This window comes from Cottoperca gobio, chromosome 8, assembly GCF_900634415.1.
Source record: "Cottoperca gobio chromosome 8, fCotGob3.1, whole genome shotgun sequence".
NCBI lineage: Eukaryota > Metazoa > Chordata > Actinopteri > Perciformes > Bovichtidae > Cottoperca > Cottoperca gobio.
The window spans coordinates 15,471,690-15,489,394 of NC_041362.1; the positions used below are offsets into that span (position 1 = coordinate 15,471,690).

Sequence of the window (17,705 nt, forward strand, 5' to 3'; positions counted from 1 at the left end):
AACGTCAGGGAAGAAGGAGAGTTGGATTGAGAGCAGGGAATCAGATAAGAGCGTCACATCAAAGGAGGGAATTAACAGTGAGTCAGCGATCTCAAGGCTTTGTTTTTTTTCTCATTTTATTTCATTCTTTCACAGCTTGACCGCTTTCTTCTTTTGGTATGTTTTACAACAGCTCATTACCAGAGGAGAAAGGGACGGATAGATAGATAGATGGGGTGACGGGGTGGAAGGGAGGGAGAGAGGGGAGCGAATGCAGGAAGGGAACAGTGGCAGGAGTTACATCGACAAAGAGAAGAGAAAAACAGGAGAGGGGAGAAAGAAAGAGGGAAAGTGAGAGGAAGTCAGAAATACAGAAGGACATTAGGGTCTTTCTCTTATAATCTCTATTTTCTTTAAATATCTACTTTATGCTTTAAAATGTGAGGTTTATTCTTGCAGGCATGTTTAATATCTATACAGAAACAGAAACAAGAACAGTTTGTATAAAAAGGATAAAATAAATAGGATGACTGTAGCTGTGGGGACATTTAAGGAGATGGGTGGGGAGACACACCACAGTTTACTTCCTATAGTGCAGCATTGCACTTAGCAAAGACAGCAGTGGGGGAGAGGTTGAGGAAGTGTGGAGCAGGAATTGGCTGCAGTCTGGTGGGCTGGGAGTCAGGGAGGGGGTGGTGCAGGGGAGGGAGGAGGGGCGAGTGGGTGTCGGGATGTAGCGGTGGTTGGAAGGTGATCTTGGAGTGCTAGTCGGTCACACTGGGCGACTGTTTACTCTTTCACCAGGGCGGCAAACTCTGCAAGAGACAACAAACAAAGGTTGCCAGGATGAGATGTTTTCTCGCTATATTCGAAGATCCATCAGAGTAAAAACGGTGTCAAGTTCACATCATGTCCAGCCTCACTATCAATCTAAAAAGTTACAAAAAGACTAAGGTTATACATTCTTTATGCTTTGGAACGCAAGGGAAGGTCTTTCATTTTTTTTATTTTACTGTGAAAGGAAAGAATGGAAGGTTATACCACGGAGAATATTGTATCACCTTCACAACTCAAGCGCTATCGTCTTCTGGGCCTTAAATCTGGGCCAGACAGAATTGTATATTGAAAGTGAGGTTTATGGGGAACCAATTGTAACGCAGATGGTGTGCAATCAACATTTACTTCATAATGATAAGTAAAAAAAAAAAGTGTGTCTATTGCCACTTTAACCTATAATATAATGCATGTGGGGCACAACCCAACCTGTTCTACTGATGGGAGAAACATTACAATGCTGCTGCTGCTGCCAGTGTCCCCTTAGCTTATTCAGGTGATAAGGTGTTAGTAGCTATTGGTTCAAAAACAGAGAGCAGCTGCGGTGGAAAGAATTCACCACTTGTTATGTTTACCATCATTTTGGTAATTGCCAATTCCATTTTTTATGTTTTGATTTGAGAAAACATCGCTCCAAACCCAAATCATTTTTGGAAAGTCCCCTAATGTGCCGAATTATGCAAAGAAATTGTGTTCATTTTGTATCTGTTTGTGTTATAAGTGAGTGTCTGAGCAACTTTCAACATATTATGATTGCTTAAAATTCGACATGCTTTGTGGTTCAGATACGTTTGAAAGATTAGGACAATGTCAGTTGAACAGTGATGTCATTAGCTGCACCAAGGTACCTGACACATTTAGGTTTTACTTAGCGTCTATCTCTTAGCTGTTTTTGACTTTGCAATCTACATTCAGCCAACATTCATCAATAAAAGTCAAACTAGACCTCCGCGGAGGTACTGCAGGGGGGGTTGCAAAATTGTTTGTAGATAAAGCAATTAAAAAAATTAAATGTTTTTTGTTTTGCCATTCACATTCCCTCCTCCGCTGTACTTCGCAAAGGGCGGCGACACACACCTACAGTCAGAGACACAGACCTCTTCAAGCCTCTTCTATACAATATATACAGTAGGGGGTTCCTGCACCACGCTACACCAGTTTGGGGGTCCTTGGCCCGAAAATCGTTGAAGACCCCTGCTCTAGTGAAACTGCAAATCACACACTGCAGGAAAGGAAGACAATCTGCCTGTGTGTTTGTGTGTGTGACTTTCTTTCTACTTTTGTTTTGCTTGGTGTCTGTTTGTTTGACCCCATGACACTCCCGATAATACAAGTTGATGCTTACCATCGATTCCAATCTTGCCGTCGCCATCCTTGTCGGCTGCTCTTAAAAATTCTTTGGTTTCCTTGTCTGTCAGGTCCCTGCCATTTGAGGCGAAACCCTTCAGGACGAACCTAGCCAGGGACAGAAAAGCAGAACGGATACATGTCACAGAACTGTAATATTTGATCTGCAGCAAAATCATTTGTCAAAATCTTTTGGGTTTGTGTGTGTGTGTGTGTGTTTGCGTGTGTGTGTATGTGTGTGTGTGTGTGTGTGTGTGTGTGTGTGTATGTGTGTCTCACTTGAGCTCCTCTTCCTCTATGTAGCCGCTGTTGTCGGCGTCCAGCACCAAGAAGACCTTTTTCACTTCGTCAGAAGACTTGGCCCTCAGACCCACAATCTCAAAAAACTTCCTATGATTAAAGGAGTCAGCAACTACACACACACACACACACACACACACACACACACACACACACACACACACACACACACACACACGCAATATGTCAGTACTTTGTAAGCACTTCTAAATGTTCCACAAATACGTTGACTTTTTGCATTAAAAAGCTTTTTCGAGTGTTATAAAGCCAAATTTTCGGAGACCAAAAGATAATGGGCTTGGAATCCCACACATGGATACAGTGAGGTTGCATACTCATAAATTATGCAGTCAGTTATGAAACTGCTCTAAAAGTTGCTGAAAGTTGCTTATGTTGTGTTCATCTGGGTAATGAAGCCCAAAGGAAAAATATAAGTGTCATAAGCCTTCAGTGTGATTGAGAACATGTGTTCGCCAGAGGACCCGTCTGTTTCTGTCAGTTTACGATATACACATGCAAATACATTACTATCCACATATGTAAAATAAAAATAAATATTATGAATTAGTATCACTTTTGTCAGTGTATTTGTACAAAAGATTAACAACATTGTTTGAAAATACAATATTTAACAAAAAGTCGGAGGTACAATCTGCTGTATAAAAATACTGAGGTAGAAGTTACAACTCCCAAGATGCAATTCTGCAAGAAATATCCAATCACAGAGCTTGAAAATCTATTTGCTTCCGTTTGTCTCCAAACAAAGTGGAAGAGTAGGAGCTAAAGATTATGGTGCTGAGAAAACGGAAAACACAATCTACATCTTAAATTATATAAAGCTGTGAACGTATTACAACGTGCATCCGTCACTGCTGCTCGTGATAATTGCTTTTACCTGCAAATGCATCTAGAGCTTTCTTGATGTCATCAGCGCTGAGGATGCTGCTCATTGCCATCTTGGCTGTTAAAATAAAAGAGAGTAGCAGGAGACGGAGAAGGAAGAGAAGGACAGAGAGGGGGACAAGGTTAAAAACAAAGTCGCCAGAGAGCAGAGAGAGAACTTGGAGACATTCTCGTATTACACCGGTGACACCCTAGAAATGGAGCAGGAAACCAGAACATGTGAGAATGAGGTGATGAATGACAGAATGAATTTGTGACAGCGGAGGAGGAGTGACAAAGGAAGAGAGGGGAAGGAGATGTGCCGGAGGTGGAGAGCGATGATACGATACCGGAGCAGGACAGGAGTTGAGAGAAGGAGTGAAAGGAGGTTTAGTTGTGGTGTTATGGGACATAGTATCGTCAAAATGAAGTCCATATCAGTATTTTCCATGATATCATTGAGCAGATGACAAGCAGGGCAGAGAGTCAGCAGGGGTTTAACAGGTCTTCAGCTGCTGGGTTGTCAGCCCACTCCAGATGGAGAACCTCACACTATGAAAGGTGAGTCCGGCACTTACTCCACGTGTGTGACCGAACCCGATCGCCGCATATGAAGTTGTCACCTTCTCCCGACTTTTACTGTTGCCATCACACATATACCGCGGGTATACACTTTACACTGAACACGGAGAAAGGCAAAGACAAAGAGAATCTACGGGCGATGAGCAGTGAGTGACATGTGGATTAGAGGATGCTCGTTGTGTACTGGCAAAGCCTTAATAGGGATCTGCTTGGGACTGACATTATTTCAAGCAGGTTGTATGACAGATGATTGACACTGAACTTAGAGTGCCCTTCTGAATACATTTGAGTAGAAATTAGGCCCTTCAGCCTCTCCACTCATTCAACAGGTTCCACGGTTTCATGTACAGCGAGTCACATCTTCATATAAATAGCCGGCTGCGTGGTACAGCTGCCAGGTTCACCGGTTTCTCAATGGATGTTTTCCAGACTAAAATCTTGCATTGACAAGAATAGAAATCCACATCAAAAGCGCATCATCATTGGCACATAAGTATTACTGGAGCATCAAGTTCTTTCAACCAACTCCAAACTTATATTTGGTTGCCAATGTACTCAGAACCAGTTGTCCTGTCCGCAGAGGACACAACCAATCTGTCTTCAAGAGGCCGATGCGGTGTGTATATAGTGAATTCAAGAAGTTCATAGTGACACTGAGGAGCAATCATTATAGATAACTTTAACATTTTCACAACATATAGCCAGCGAGAGATTTGTGTGATTAAAACGGCGGAAAAATGGAGCATAAAAAGAAACCGGGGTGAGATATTTCAGTGTGGAACAAAGTGGTGCACTGACAGACATCCCCAGAGACACGGAAACAAGAAATGCGAACTTGTGAGATGTGGTCTGGCTTTTCAAGGCTATTGGGATCCTTTGAAGGAGAACTTACTGTAAACAGCTATTCTCCAAGCTTAAATTACTACCTGCCGTGAGCCCCAGAGCTCATGGACACAAATACACAAAAAGGATACACACCTGTCTGTTTATGAGGGCAGCTTACTGCATCTCACTGTAGAATATGTAAAACATCTCTCAACCTTTAATCTCTGATGTTGATGCAGAGCACGCAGGACTGACAAGTCTCATGGTAAGGTCACAGTAATGATAGTGTATCACCATCATCCTTGCACCATCATCATCACTATGTTCCCTCGGTGCGGCACATAATGCTGAGCTGGCCAATATCGCCGCTATGTCCTTCTCGTTTTGTTTTTTTACGTTACAGATCACTCATGCAACAGTGTTTTGCTGCATTACGCCTCATGCAGTCCAACAAGTCTGCCGCAATGCTTTTATTGGCTGCCTTTGAGGCTAAAATACATAAACAATATTATTCACGTGGGTTCCATTTGAAATCAGTGTGAAATATTTACTAGAGTGTGGGGAAATCATCGGTTACTGACCTGAGAGGGCTCCCATAGTGAAAATAATCATATTTGTTGGATACAAGACATAACATCAAATATAGTTAATATGTCCATTGTTAGTAAAAAGCATGAAATCTATCCCATGGCTAAATCTTTAAGTGTTTTTGATATAAACTGCTAACCGATAAATCAGGTTTACCACCGTTAGAAGTAGTTTCTTCCATTGGTGTCACGCTCAGCTTCAGTGATGTATGAGCTTCTTCCGAGGTGTGGTGTTATCTAGTAATGGCGAGATGAAGCTTCATGAAGCATTGAAGCTTTCCATCCAATTGGTTCGCTCATGGGCCGAAGCTTCATGGTGCTTCATTTGCTCTACTGCGCCATTAAGTGGACAATAAATGTCAAACCGGCAGAGCGATTACAGCTTTGGTGTGTGAAGCTTTGAATTTAATAAATGAATGAATGATGTTTGTGATGCCAATACATAAATGATGGACTTATTAATATGGTGTCTGTTTATTTCCAGGCACTCTCTTCTCAATAACACGTAATAACATCAATCTTTATTTTTAAATAGAACATTATATTCAGTCTTATATGTGTGCGTCAAAGAATCTTCAGGGCGAAGATACTTTACATCCACTGCAGCCTTGCACTTCGCCGGTTTTACATTTATTGTCCACTTGATGGCGCAGTAGAGCAAATGAAGCACCATGAAGCTTCGGCCCATGAGCGAACCAATTGGATGGAAAGCTTCAATGCTTCATGAAGCTTCATCTCGCAATCACTAGTTCGCTCCCCTTATATTTTGAATGGCACGCCAAACCCGCGAACCAGTTCCTGAATCAGTCACGTGGTACGGCAGGTTCGCGAGGCTTCAAACGTCATCACATACGTCATCAACACAAGCCTCGATACGCGCTTCACAAAAATCTTCCGCGATTAGTCAACACACGCTTCGATGCCTCTACACGAAAGGACACATCACTAGTGTTATCTAGTTCGGTAACTTACTGCTGCGCACACAGATCAATATGGAACTCTGCTTAACGTGTGTAGCCACATATCCAATCTTTTATCCTTTTAAAAGCACAACCTCCTTCCCTGACCTTTACCACAGATGTCGGTGGGGGAAAAGAAACAATTCATCCGTGAAATGAGGAGGAGAAGATTGATTTACCGAGATATTTCAGTCAATGTGCTGCCAGTGGAACTGTATAAAGTAAGCACCATTGATTTATTTAAAGGAAAGGATACAAAGACCAAACGTGGTTGTGCTGAGCTGCTGCGTGTATCTGCAGATTGTTGATCTTAGTCCGTTACTATTTGAAATGCTTTGTAACTAGTTCAACCTGTGCTAAATCTGTTTTGTTGGCCACTTGGGGTTAGTGAAAACAAGTTGTGAACACAACACGGACATATCATCATCTTGATTCTTAGCAAACAGTTGCTGGTTTACACATCCAGCAGTCAAACATTATCATTGATATCGAGTTGTGTTTCTGTCCACATAATGAATGGATGCTTCAATATATTCACCAGCTGGTCACAAAAAGGGTGTCTGTCTGCTGCTGGGTACTGAGCAAGGAGTGCAGTGTCGAGTTTTTAGAGCTTTTTATGTTAATCTAAACTGCAGAAAATGAAGCTGTGAGAGTGAATCAAAACAGTAAGGTGTTGGGCCCGACAGCTAAACAAAGAGTTGAAACGCACAACAAAGGTTTATAAAACTAATTGGAGCTCCAAATGTGGGTGATCATTTTCTGTAAGTTCAGCACTATGAGCTACTTTTACTATGTAATACACTTATTATAAGCGATTTCAAGCCGCTTTAAACACATATTGAGGCATCGACAGCAAAATGTCAAAAGGCTTTAATTTGCATAGTATATCTTCCTGTTATAGGAATAGTTTGGCATCAAAAACATTTATTTCCTTTCTTGCTGAGAGTTAAACAGGAATAAGTTTACCACTCCAGTAAATGATGATGCTAACGCTAGCAGCCCATTGGCTTAGCTGAGCATAAAGACTGGAAACGGTTGGGAACAGCTCGTCTGGAGAGGCTTTACAACGGTCACAAACTCTGCTTATCAGCCCCTCTACAGCTTCTAGTTAATAATTTTATGTTTTATCTGTACAGAACTGAAGTGTAAAAAATTACACATAGGTACTTTATGAGAGGTTATGTGCCAAACTTTTCTTGGCAAGAAAAAGAAAATATACACAAATGATGTTGTTTAATAAATTACGCCTTACTTCCCAAAGTGTGAGAATTACAGAACAGTGTGGTTTGACTGTGTTGATATAACATGAGGGATCATACAGCACACCTTGGATGGATATAAAAGAATAAAGAAACATTATAAGTCTACAAAATCAATATCTTTTAGATTGTTAATATGATAGTGCCAGTAATGTGGGCAGTAAAACCTTAGAGACTTGGTTCTGGTTTCTTATTCTGATGTTTATTAGCTTTCATGTTTCAAGCCCCGAAGGTTTGTTTACATGACTCTATAGATATGCAGTATATAGTATATATATATATATATATATATATATATATATATATATATATATATATATATACACATGTATGTACTGTATATAGTATGTATCTTCTGTAGGAAAGAAAATGTAGTCTTCAAACATAGTTTTGTAACTGAAGGCTGTGACCTCCTATAATGTTCTTTAATTTCTTTAAGCAGCAATACTTTTGAAAGCAATCCCCATCTCAATGTAAGTAGTGATCTGTGTATTGACCCAGTGTACTGCACTGCTGGGTGCACTCATTGTGTAGCTGTTGCTCTTTTCTACAACCACCATCTTTGCTGTATAAAATGGTTCGACTTGAATTCATGCAATTTCTTTTCTCTTTACTCTTGACATCACTGTCTCGGCAGTGTTGACACCCTGTCCCCAGGTGCGTTGTTTACTTCTCGTTAAACTCAAAAGAAATCAACATTTGCATGGTAAGATGTACCGCCTGCTCTGAAATCTCAATGCAAAACAACGATTTAAACAAAGCTTCAGCTCAAACTCTGGATTTTTTGATATGGAGCATTTTCTAATCTTTCTGTTGTGTATTTTTACAAGTGGGCTTTTATATGTCCCTTTATATAGTAGTCGATCAAACGCATTTTCATGAGACAACAGCAAGGATATCTCTTGTTTAGAAGGGTTGTGTATGTGCTTTATACAATATGTGACATAAAAATGGAGCTTTAAAAGGCATGTCTCCTTCGTGAGCCCTTTGAATAAAACAGTATGTAATAACTGGGGTTTCCTTTGTGGGAAGTCCCATCACCTTGACGGTCTCTCTAGGTGTGGGAAACCTAACCATGCTGCAGGGCTGCCAACTACCCGGTCTACTGTAACAGCTGCATGAACGTGTGAATATGTGTGTACAGAGGGTGCCAAGCAGGCTAGGTCGAAGAGGTGGAAGGCTTATAAGAAGAATGTACTTGCATTTCAAGAAACCCGAGCCCCTTATGTCCCTTTGACTGATGTGTGTATGTTTGTGGAGGAGTTCGTAAATAGCAGAGACAAGGGGGAAAGGAGAAAGAGAATTGTAGTGTAGGAAAATATGCCTCTTCAGTATCATTGCATGCAGTTTGTCGACTGGAAGTGAACCTTTGTCCTCTACGGAAATAGGCTTTGAAGTTATTGTTTTTCTCTCCCTTTATGCTGCTGTCAGTGTATGAGGCATTTCAAAATCAACCTTGTGTTGTGGCTGAACTTTATGTTGTTTCAAGTTCAAACCGAGTTCACCAATACTGGGATTTATTTTGGAATGAATGACTAAAAAAGGACGGCTTTAGTTACTAATAAGACCGACCTTACAAAACTAGGATTACAGCCTGGGCATTGTATGCCTACACCAACCAGTCAAGTTGCAGCTCACTTCCATGTCTGTCCAAAATGTCTTAATCTTATCCTAATAGACATTTGTGTGAAATTGTCATAATTAGCATATGAATTCTTGAGTTATGGCCAAAAACATGTTTTGTGAGGTCACAGCAACCTTGATATTTGACTACTAAATTCAGATCATCCTTGAGTCCAAGTGGATATTGGTGCCAGATGTAACAAAATTCCCTCCAGGCGCTCCTGAGATATCACGTTCACGAGAGTGGGATGGACAGATGGACGGACTACCCAAAAACATAAGGCCTCCGGACACGTCTGCCCCCGGTGGGAGACATAAAAACACTTGATAGGCTTTATATATTTAGAGATTAAATAGGATTCAGATTAATATAACATTGGTCGTCTCCATGGGAAAGTGGCCTCCATAGAGTTAATAAAGAAGATCAAAATAACTAAAAACCTTCACAGACCTACAGATCTTAAAAGGCTCTTAACCAATGGTCAGTTTCATTTGATTCAACATTTTAATTGACTATTTAAATGCATCAGTTAATATAGTCATGTCTGGACAGTGACACTCTAACATGTGTGTTGTCCAGTTTCCATAAAGAAACCCAGTTACTATAGTTGCACCATTAATCTGAAGAACATGAATGTCTCTAACAGGCCATATTCCTGAATGAAAGGAGCCCCAGTGATTGTATTACTCAATAAATACTTTTTATCTTAATTGCTACTAATCTGCACAGTTGATCTTTAAATAAGCTTGATGGTTGAATGTAGTCAGAGCTTCCTGTTCAATATGCATAACATTTGTCTATTGATTGTATACTGCTGCTGAGAAAGCGAGAACGGTGTTTATCTAACTAAAATGGAAGGAGTCTCTGTCTGTCTGTTCTTCGAGTTTCTCGATAACTGTTCAGACTTGGCGGGTGTCATGCTGAGGACCCAAGGAAGTGTCGAGTGTGAAGTTCTTTGGATGAGCAGTTATTGAGAAAGCTGCAAGCAGCAATGCCAGAGGCCAAACAATCTGCCGAAGGGTCACTGCGTTAGTTCAAAAGCAAACACACATATGCACCTGTGTGTGCATGCAGCCACGCACAGAAGGAAAGACTGGATTCGATAAAAGTAGTATAGAGGCCTGGGGATCATCTGGCTGTTGTCACCATTGTACACTGGCTAATCTTCTGGCAGGTGCAGGACGGGACAGCTTAATCAGACAGTTAAAGCTTGGCAACAACAATAGTGTGTGTGTGTGTGTGTGTGTGTGTGTGTGTGTGTGTGTGTGTGTGTATGACGGCACAGTACTTAATTTATGTCCTGATTGAGTCAGTTTGTGAATTATAAATGTATTATTATTGTTGTTAATATTATTTTTTTATGTTTCTTTTGTATCACATTTTAGGCACAGGGTTGTAATAAACTCTTGCTAACATCAGTATGTTAACATGCTCATAATGCTAACATCCTGATGACCCTGATAAGCAGGTATTTACCATGTTCATCCTTTTACTTTAGCATTTCAACTTTTTATTTTCTGAAGATGAAGTGCAGCTGATGGGAATGTCATTAGATTTGAAGGTATTTGGTCACAAACCAAAGTAGTGGACACATTAAAATGTTGACCTGGTTAAGACTTTACAGCAAGTCTGGATCACTAAAGTTATATTATATCAGTTCATCCTCGCAGCTTCACAGCTCTAAAGTAAAAGTGAGGGATCACCAAAGTCTTTCAGATTCATCCTCTGGGGAACATGAATGTCTGTACTATATACTGTTTATATATATATATAGAAATGTGTGTATGCACAAAGCTTTGCCATGGTTACACACTCCCACTGAACATACTGTATGCACCACTGAGATTCATAATATTATAAGGTCACAAACTCTGATGAGATGACTTTGCAAAACACACAGCCCATGTGATGAAATCAATCTTAAGCATACAGACTCGATACTCATTTGCATTAAATATTACCAAACAAATTAAAGATGTAAATTCCATTTAATCTACTATTGAACGCAACAGCTTTAAGAGTGTTAAAAAGCATACATATTTCATCGTGACACACAAACAAAATATTATGTGTCCTCTTCATTAATTAACTGAGACTGCATCCACTCAAGTGTCGTACTGACTATGAATATTAATCGTAGGCTTTAAAATGCATCTACTGTATGAGTACATGAAACATTTTTTAAATCTCTGTGATCAGCCGTAGAAACTGAAGTATATAGACATTAACTCTCAAGAGGAGATTTCCCTGCTTCAGCATTTTAACAAAGCTACGTTACCCTAGAGCATGGGCGGACACTTCTATTAAGTGTAATTAAAATTTGACCTTGAAAGATATCGCAACCAAGCACTGCAACAAAATGGCCTCTTATTTTGGCAGCAAACCGTTACTATCTGAAAGTAATTACCTAGTTGATATACTGTCTCTGTATCTAACTCTAATCTCATTCTATAAAGGAGGCTGTAAAAGAGAGCAAATTGCATTTCTTTTTGCACCACACGTGTGTCTATCAGTCCTCTATTAGTTTCATCTATCGGTGCATTTGATCGCAAGGTAACTTCAAGAACTGTGATGTCGTTACGGACCATCCGCTGTCCACATGTGAAATACGATTGTGATAACCTGGATTTGTAAAAAACCCTCATCTTAAAACTTGTGATCTGCTTTCCATATCTATCATCCGTCTGTCTCGGGGGTGTTTTCTAGCAAAACTTTCAAAAAATGTATTTCTCTTACCTGGTTACTGGATGACTGATGTTGAGGTGGGAGAAAGGCGTAGATAGGTGCAAGAGGGGCGTCCAGTAAAAGATCAGAAACTCTGCTCTTTCTGTTTTATACTTGTCCTCCCCAACTATTTTGGGATGAAAAATGGGCGCCCAGTTCAGCGCGGGGTCAGTGATGTTAGGCTGCCCGTATCGCTTTCCTGACTGCACTCACTCTAATCAAACATTACTATTAATAATCATCAATCAATCCTCTACCAGCAAGACTTCGTTTCTTATGCTCACCCTTTCTCGCCCCTCCCTTTCTTTAGCTCTACCTCCTTCCAGCCATTTGATTTTGCCACCTTATTTTGCTCCCACCCGAGGGACCTCGCTCTGCCCTCTAGTCCCCCTCTGATCCGATCTCTCCCCTTCGCTCCCTCTTGCCTATCGCTTCTCTTACACTTTTAATTACCACTTTTAATTCTCATCTACCATTTCCACCTTTTAAGCTATTCAGCATCATCAGCGAAAAATGATAAGGCACATATCTCCTCTTGCGTGTTCTTTCTCTTACCCTAATCTAAAATATTAAGATGGTAGTAAACCAAGTAAAGCCTTTTTAGCCTTACAATCAAAAACATTAGTTACATTGTCAGTTACTGCTGCATGACTGTCTACTACTGTATGGACTGCGGAAACCTTTACATATAAATTAACGTCTTTTACATTCAAGGTCTTGCCAAATCAGTTCACACTGAATTGCTGCCAGGAAAAGTATACCAGAGTGGTGGTTATACGAGAGCTAAAGGGGGTTAAAAAGAGGACCACAGTGACGGAGCAGCAGCTTTCAGTATGGAAGAAGTTATGGTGAAAAATCTTAAGAAGTGTCCAAAAACAGCAACCATACTGTAGGTTTAATAATAAACAAATAAAAAAGAGAAAGACAAAAGCAGGCTTCTGATTTATGACGGATTATGTCGGCTGAAATGACGATTGTTGCTAGTAGATTTTATTAGTTGTCAGTTGTTATAATGTTTCCAGATAACATGATAATCTTGTACAAGAGGTCTTAAACATGCACTGGATGACTACATTATATTGTGCTAAAGATATCACCAGATATCCCATGTAAAAGACATGTAAAACATTATATTACTGTTTAGAGCTAATACGTGTTGGTATTATACTTATGATTAAAAAAAGACCTATAAGACGAAGGGTTGCTGGTGTAGACTTTGCTAAATCAAGTAGTACAGAACCTGTAACCAGACAAATAAATGTACCTAGTTAGTAAGGATGTGCTCTTTACAATAGCTGGGTTACAACTGTAAATATTGGGACATTTTAACCCTCGAGACTCTCAAATGTTGTTTCCATTTGGCTCAATTTTCCTCAGGGGTTGAATTAACAAAGAGGTTGCGGACTTTGGGTGTGGGTATAATGTGAAATCAATAGCTAGATTAAGCTGCACAGAGGTCCAGAACACCTCCATGGTCCGCTATGCAGACCTCAGTAACTCTGCAGAGAAAGAATCTGCCATTGGCCCCATTGCTCTGCATCGCGAACCTCAACAATAAAACATTCTGGCATTGCCAGGCTATACATCCCCATGGGACAGTGCAGCACTCCCTGCCCAGGAATACTTCCTGAGGCTCTTTTATAGATGTGAAGTGATTATAGATCGCAGCAAACATCAGCTGTTTCCACCAGTGGCTTTACTGAAGAGCCTCTTAAGATGACCTTTAGGAAGCATTGGTGGGGAGAGGCAGAAGGGAGACTTAAGGACTACTGCCTGTATACGTGAAAGCCATAAATAAGTTTTCTTGGGAGGAATGGATTTATGTGCACGGATTTAAACTACCCTATGGCTGGACCCTATCTGGACTTCAATAACAGTAAAACATCCACATTACAAACCTCATCGCAACTTTCACACGAAAAGGTGGCAGACAAAGGAAACCTAACCAACAGGATTAAATTACAGGCTACTAAACACCAAGGCCTAAAAGAGGACCTAGGTTTCACAGCATTTATTTGCTTTCGTAAACATTTATGTGTTCTTGTGTTTTGTAAGTATTGTCATTTTTGTATTGACTATGTTGCTCGTTAATTTAGCTATGATGAATACTGTTGGACAAATGAAGCCATCTACTTGGGTTTTTATCCTCTACAACCTCTCTACACCACAACACCTTGTCCAAGCGGAAGATTGCCATCGGTGGAATATCACCATTAAATGGACAAACGCTCCATAAACGCTTCAGATTTTGTTTCAAGGTCTTACATGACTATTTCATCACAATAACAGCATTCTTTAATTGTTTTAAAAAAAGTTCCGTTATGTGTTCATGTTGGACTGCAGGGAAAGCTCTGAATGTGTTTGCACCATTAAAACAGAAACGGGTGTTCTCCACTGGTTGGACCCCCCCACTTCACGTCCCTATCCCTGTCGTAAAACAAGAGTATCCTAGATGAAGAAAGCAACTTGTCAAATGCTATGTCACACGCAAGCTTTGATGCTCGTAGTAGGTCTCCTACCGTGTGAAAATGACCAAGGTCGTATTTAAATTCCACATCTTTACATATGGCGGATGTGGCCCGGAGCAGGGAAGTTTGGGGTTCCTTACTTGAGCTGCTTCCCCCGCGGCCCGACCTCAGATAAGCGGTAGACGATGGATCTTTACATATTAATTTGTCAGGTACAAGAGTAGTGCGTGTAGAGCGACAGTGACATAGATGCGCCCAGAATAGATAGCTGTTGACGATCGGAGCAGAGAAGAATTGGCAGTAAAGTTGTATGTGTCAGAAATACAAAGACACATTTGCCCTCCCACTTCTACAATGAATTTGGCAACTTTAACTGTCAAGGTGTTGTATTTATGAGACAGCTATCAATTTTAGATGTTTTATTGATGTTGGGTGTTTTTGTAGCCAGAATCATTTGGAACGTGGCAGAGATTTATTATCTTTGCCACTTAATCATGTAATGTTTGGTAGAAGCTCTTATAGGCCAGGGACTGTCCTCACCAGACCAGATAAGTAATTTAAACAAATATTTAAAATGATGTGTTTGCTGACAAAGACTGCTGACGGTTTAATGGCTTCTCCCCACGAGTCTGGAACTCAAAAGCTCGGAAAACGCTCAAAGAAGTTATTCTGGGAACGATCTCATGGGTTGATCTGCATCGCTTTATGAAACTTGCTTTTTCACTTTCTCTCGTTCTCTTTGTCTCTTTCTGTCCTTTGCTCTGTATTCCCCTTGGCATAGCTGCACAGGGATATCACTCCCAGTCCAATTCACAAACCCTCCCCTTCCAATTCTCTCTCATCTCTCATATGATTTTGATGCAGTCTTGTGACTAAGTGTGTTCACTCCTTCTTTCTATCCATGTTCTAGTGCACTGCTTTAAATATCACCTTCGTCAAGTTAAAGGCGCTGCAGAGCCTTTATCCCATGCTGTTCCAGGGTGCTTCGTCCAGTTCTATTTGGGCTGACGAGGGGCTCGGCAGGGGGGCAGGAAGAAGGAGGGAAAGAGAGGAGGAGGTGATGGAGTAGTGACACGAGGAAGGGGGGGAGATAGAGGTGGATGATGAGAGAAGAGAAATTAAAAGAGTGATGACAATGTAGAGATTAAAAGAGAAATGCAGACAGAGCAAAAAGGGAAAGTAAAAAGGGAGGTGAGTGAAGTGGCAGAGGGCTAGAGGTTGACAATGGATCTCACCGGGGAATGTGGATGTTAGATGAGGCATGGACAGGGGTGGAGCGTAGGGAGGAGAATGCAAAATGACTGAAATAAGAAAGATAAAATTCACATCATGGGTAAGGTTTTATCTCATCCAAAGCCTGCATAGCTAAGGCCTTACGAGGAAACCATCAGGGGGTGTTACCGGAGACAAAGTGGAAACCTTTCATAGACTATTATTTTTATTCTCTTATCAAAGGCAACACAGAATATTTAATAATCAAACTTCTCTCAGCTAAAAAGCATCAACATTTCATTCACCCACCTGCTAAAAAGTATTAGATTATCCCTGAATCAGTAAAAAGGCTTTTTGCTTGTGTGAATATTTATGGGACTCCCGTTCATAATGTTTTATTTTTTTTATATTGTTTCAAATGGATATGTGAGTTAGTTGTGTTTCTGACTGACTCGCTTATTAATGCAGAAAATTACAACATTCCCCACCGGTTCTTTTACAGTGTATGTTATTTATCGCTGGAGATTTCTTAGCAGTCATGCAAACCATCACCAGATCTATTGTTAATCACGCAAACAAACACAATTTATTCTGAAATTCTCCAGAGGGTATCTCACTTCAGTCTGTTAGTCAAATGCTATTCAAGTATTTGTAATGCAGAACAAACATGAAGTTTAAATTTTAAAACAATATGCTAATCATTTTTATAATTTAAATGAATGTATTAATTAATGTATGGGAGTCTTGTGATTTAAGACACTCATTTGTATTAATTTCCACTTTTTCCTTTTCCCCTTTTCCCATACTGGTTTATCTTTTCTCCACTCAGGTGTTGAGTATGAGATTACATTTATATTACATCCTGTAACTTAGAGCGAAGAAAATGTCTTCTCAGGATCAACTAAGAAGATAAAATGAATTCCAGAGAGGAAAAGAAGAGTGAGGGATTGATGTGAATAAGAAAAGACAGAAGAGAGAGAGATGCCTTTGAACCTGAGTCCAGGTAAGCTAACATAATGCAGACACATTGAGAACCTATTTTGAGGTGAGCGTCGAGAAGCGAAGAAAGACACAGAAAGTTTGTTTCCAGCCACCTGGTTTCTGCACATGTTGTTCTTTTAAATACTCTGCATGGCTACGCCAGAAATGTAATACAAAGTCCTAAAAAGAGGCAGAATACATTGATCCTCTATTTTTGAGAGGCAAGAATGAGATCAAAATAAGAGTAATTGGTTGAAATAAATCATATTCAACTCTCAGTATCATTTATAAAATACATTTCCTCTCTTTTTTGGAAAGAATCCATATTTCAAATCTGATTTAAATGCTTTAACAGCGACACCTGCAGGGCAGTCAAGAGGGGATTACTGGTAATAATATTACATAAATGAGGTGTTTTAGTGTGGCTGTCTGGCACTGGAGGCGAGTAGGAAAATGTATGTTTTTGATAATGAATTGCTCAGGAAGCAGAAGTACGTGCAAAAACGGTGGTGGCTTTATCAACCAAAAGTCACAATGAAAGAGGAGAGGAACAAAAGTTCAGGGGACATTTAAAAAGTAAATAAACTGAAGAATAACTGAAATCCTCACAGCAAGCGCACCCTAAATTTGTTTAGAACTACAAATTAACTTTCTTCTGTTGATTCTTGTTGTTCTTTTTGTTTTGTTTTTGCCATTGAAATACAGAATAGAATTCAAGTTCCTTCTCCTGACTTACAAAGCAATTAATGGTCAGGCTCCAGCATATCTTAAAGATCTCATAGTACCTTATAAACCAACTAGAGCATTGCGCTCCCAGACTACAGGGTTACTTGTAGTTCCTAGAGTCTCTAAGAGTACAATGAGAGCCAGAGCCTTCAGCTATCAAGCTCCTCTCCAGTGGAACCAGCTTCCAGTTTGTGTTCGGGAGGCAGACACACTCTCCACATTTAAGAGCAGGCTAAAGACTTTCCTTTTTGATAAAGCTTATAGTTAGGGCTGGCTCAGGTTTGCCTTGGATCAGCCCCTAGTTATGCTGCTATAGGCTTAGACTGCCGGGGGACACCTCCATGCTCTCCTCCTTCTCTTCCTCTCTCCTCCCCTCCCTCTCTTCTTCTCCCTCTCTATCTGTATGCATTTATGTA

The 17,705-nt window shown here is 40.3% G+C and overlaps 1 protein-coding gene across 2 annotated transcripts in view; it reads right to left on the reverse strand.

Annotated features, from left to right (window-relative positions):
• Positions 1-98: 98 nt before the first annotated feature.
• pvalb6 (parvalbumin 6) overlaps positions 99-17,705 on the reverse strand; it is a 43,996-nt gene continuing 26,389 nt past the window's right edge. Inside the window, exons 2-5 of one of the 2 annotated variants that reach the window (XM_029438545.1) lie at positions 3,356-3,421; positions 2,440-2,572; positions 2,159-2,268; positions 99-794 (exon numbers count right to left, since the gene is read on the reverse strand). In XM_029438545.1, the coding sequence (XP_029294405.1) occupies positions 769-794; positions 2,159-2,268; positions 2,440-2,572; positions 3,356-3,416 (330 nt within the window). In that variant the 5' untranslated portion in view covers positions 3,417-3,421 and the 3' untranslated portion in view covers positions 99-768. The remainder of the gene's footprint in view (positions 795-2,158; positions 2,269-2,439; positions 2,573-3,355; positions 3,422-17,705) is intronic. The other variant, XM_029438546.1, reaches the window with a different exon arrangement.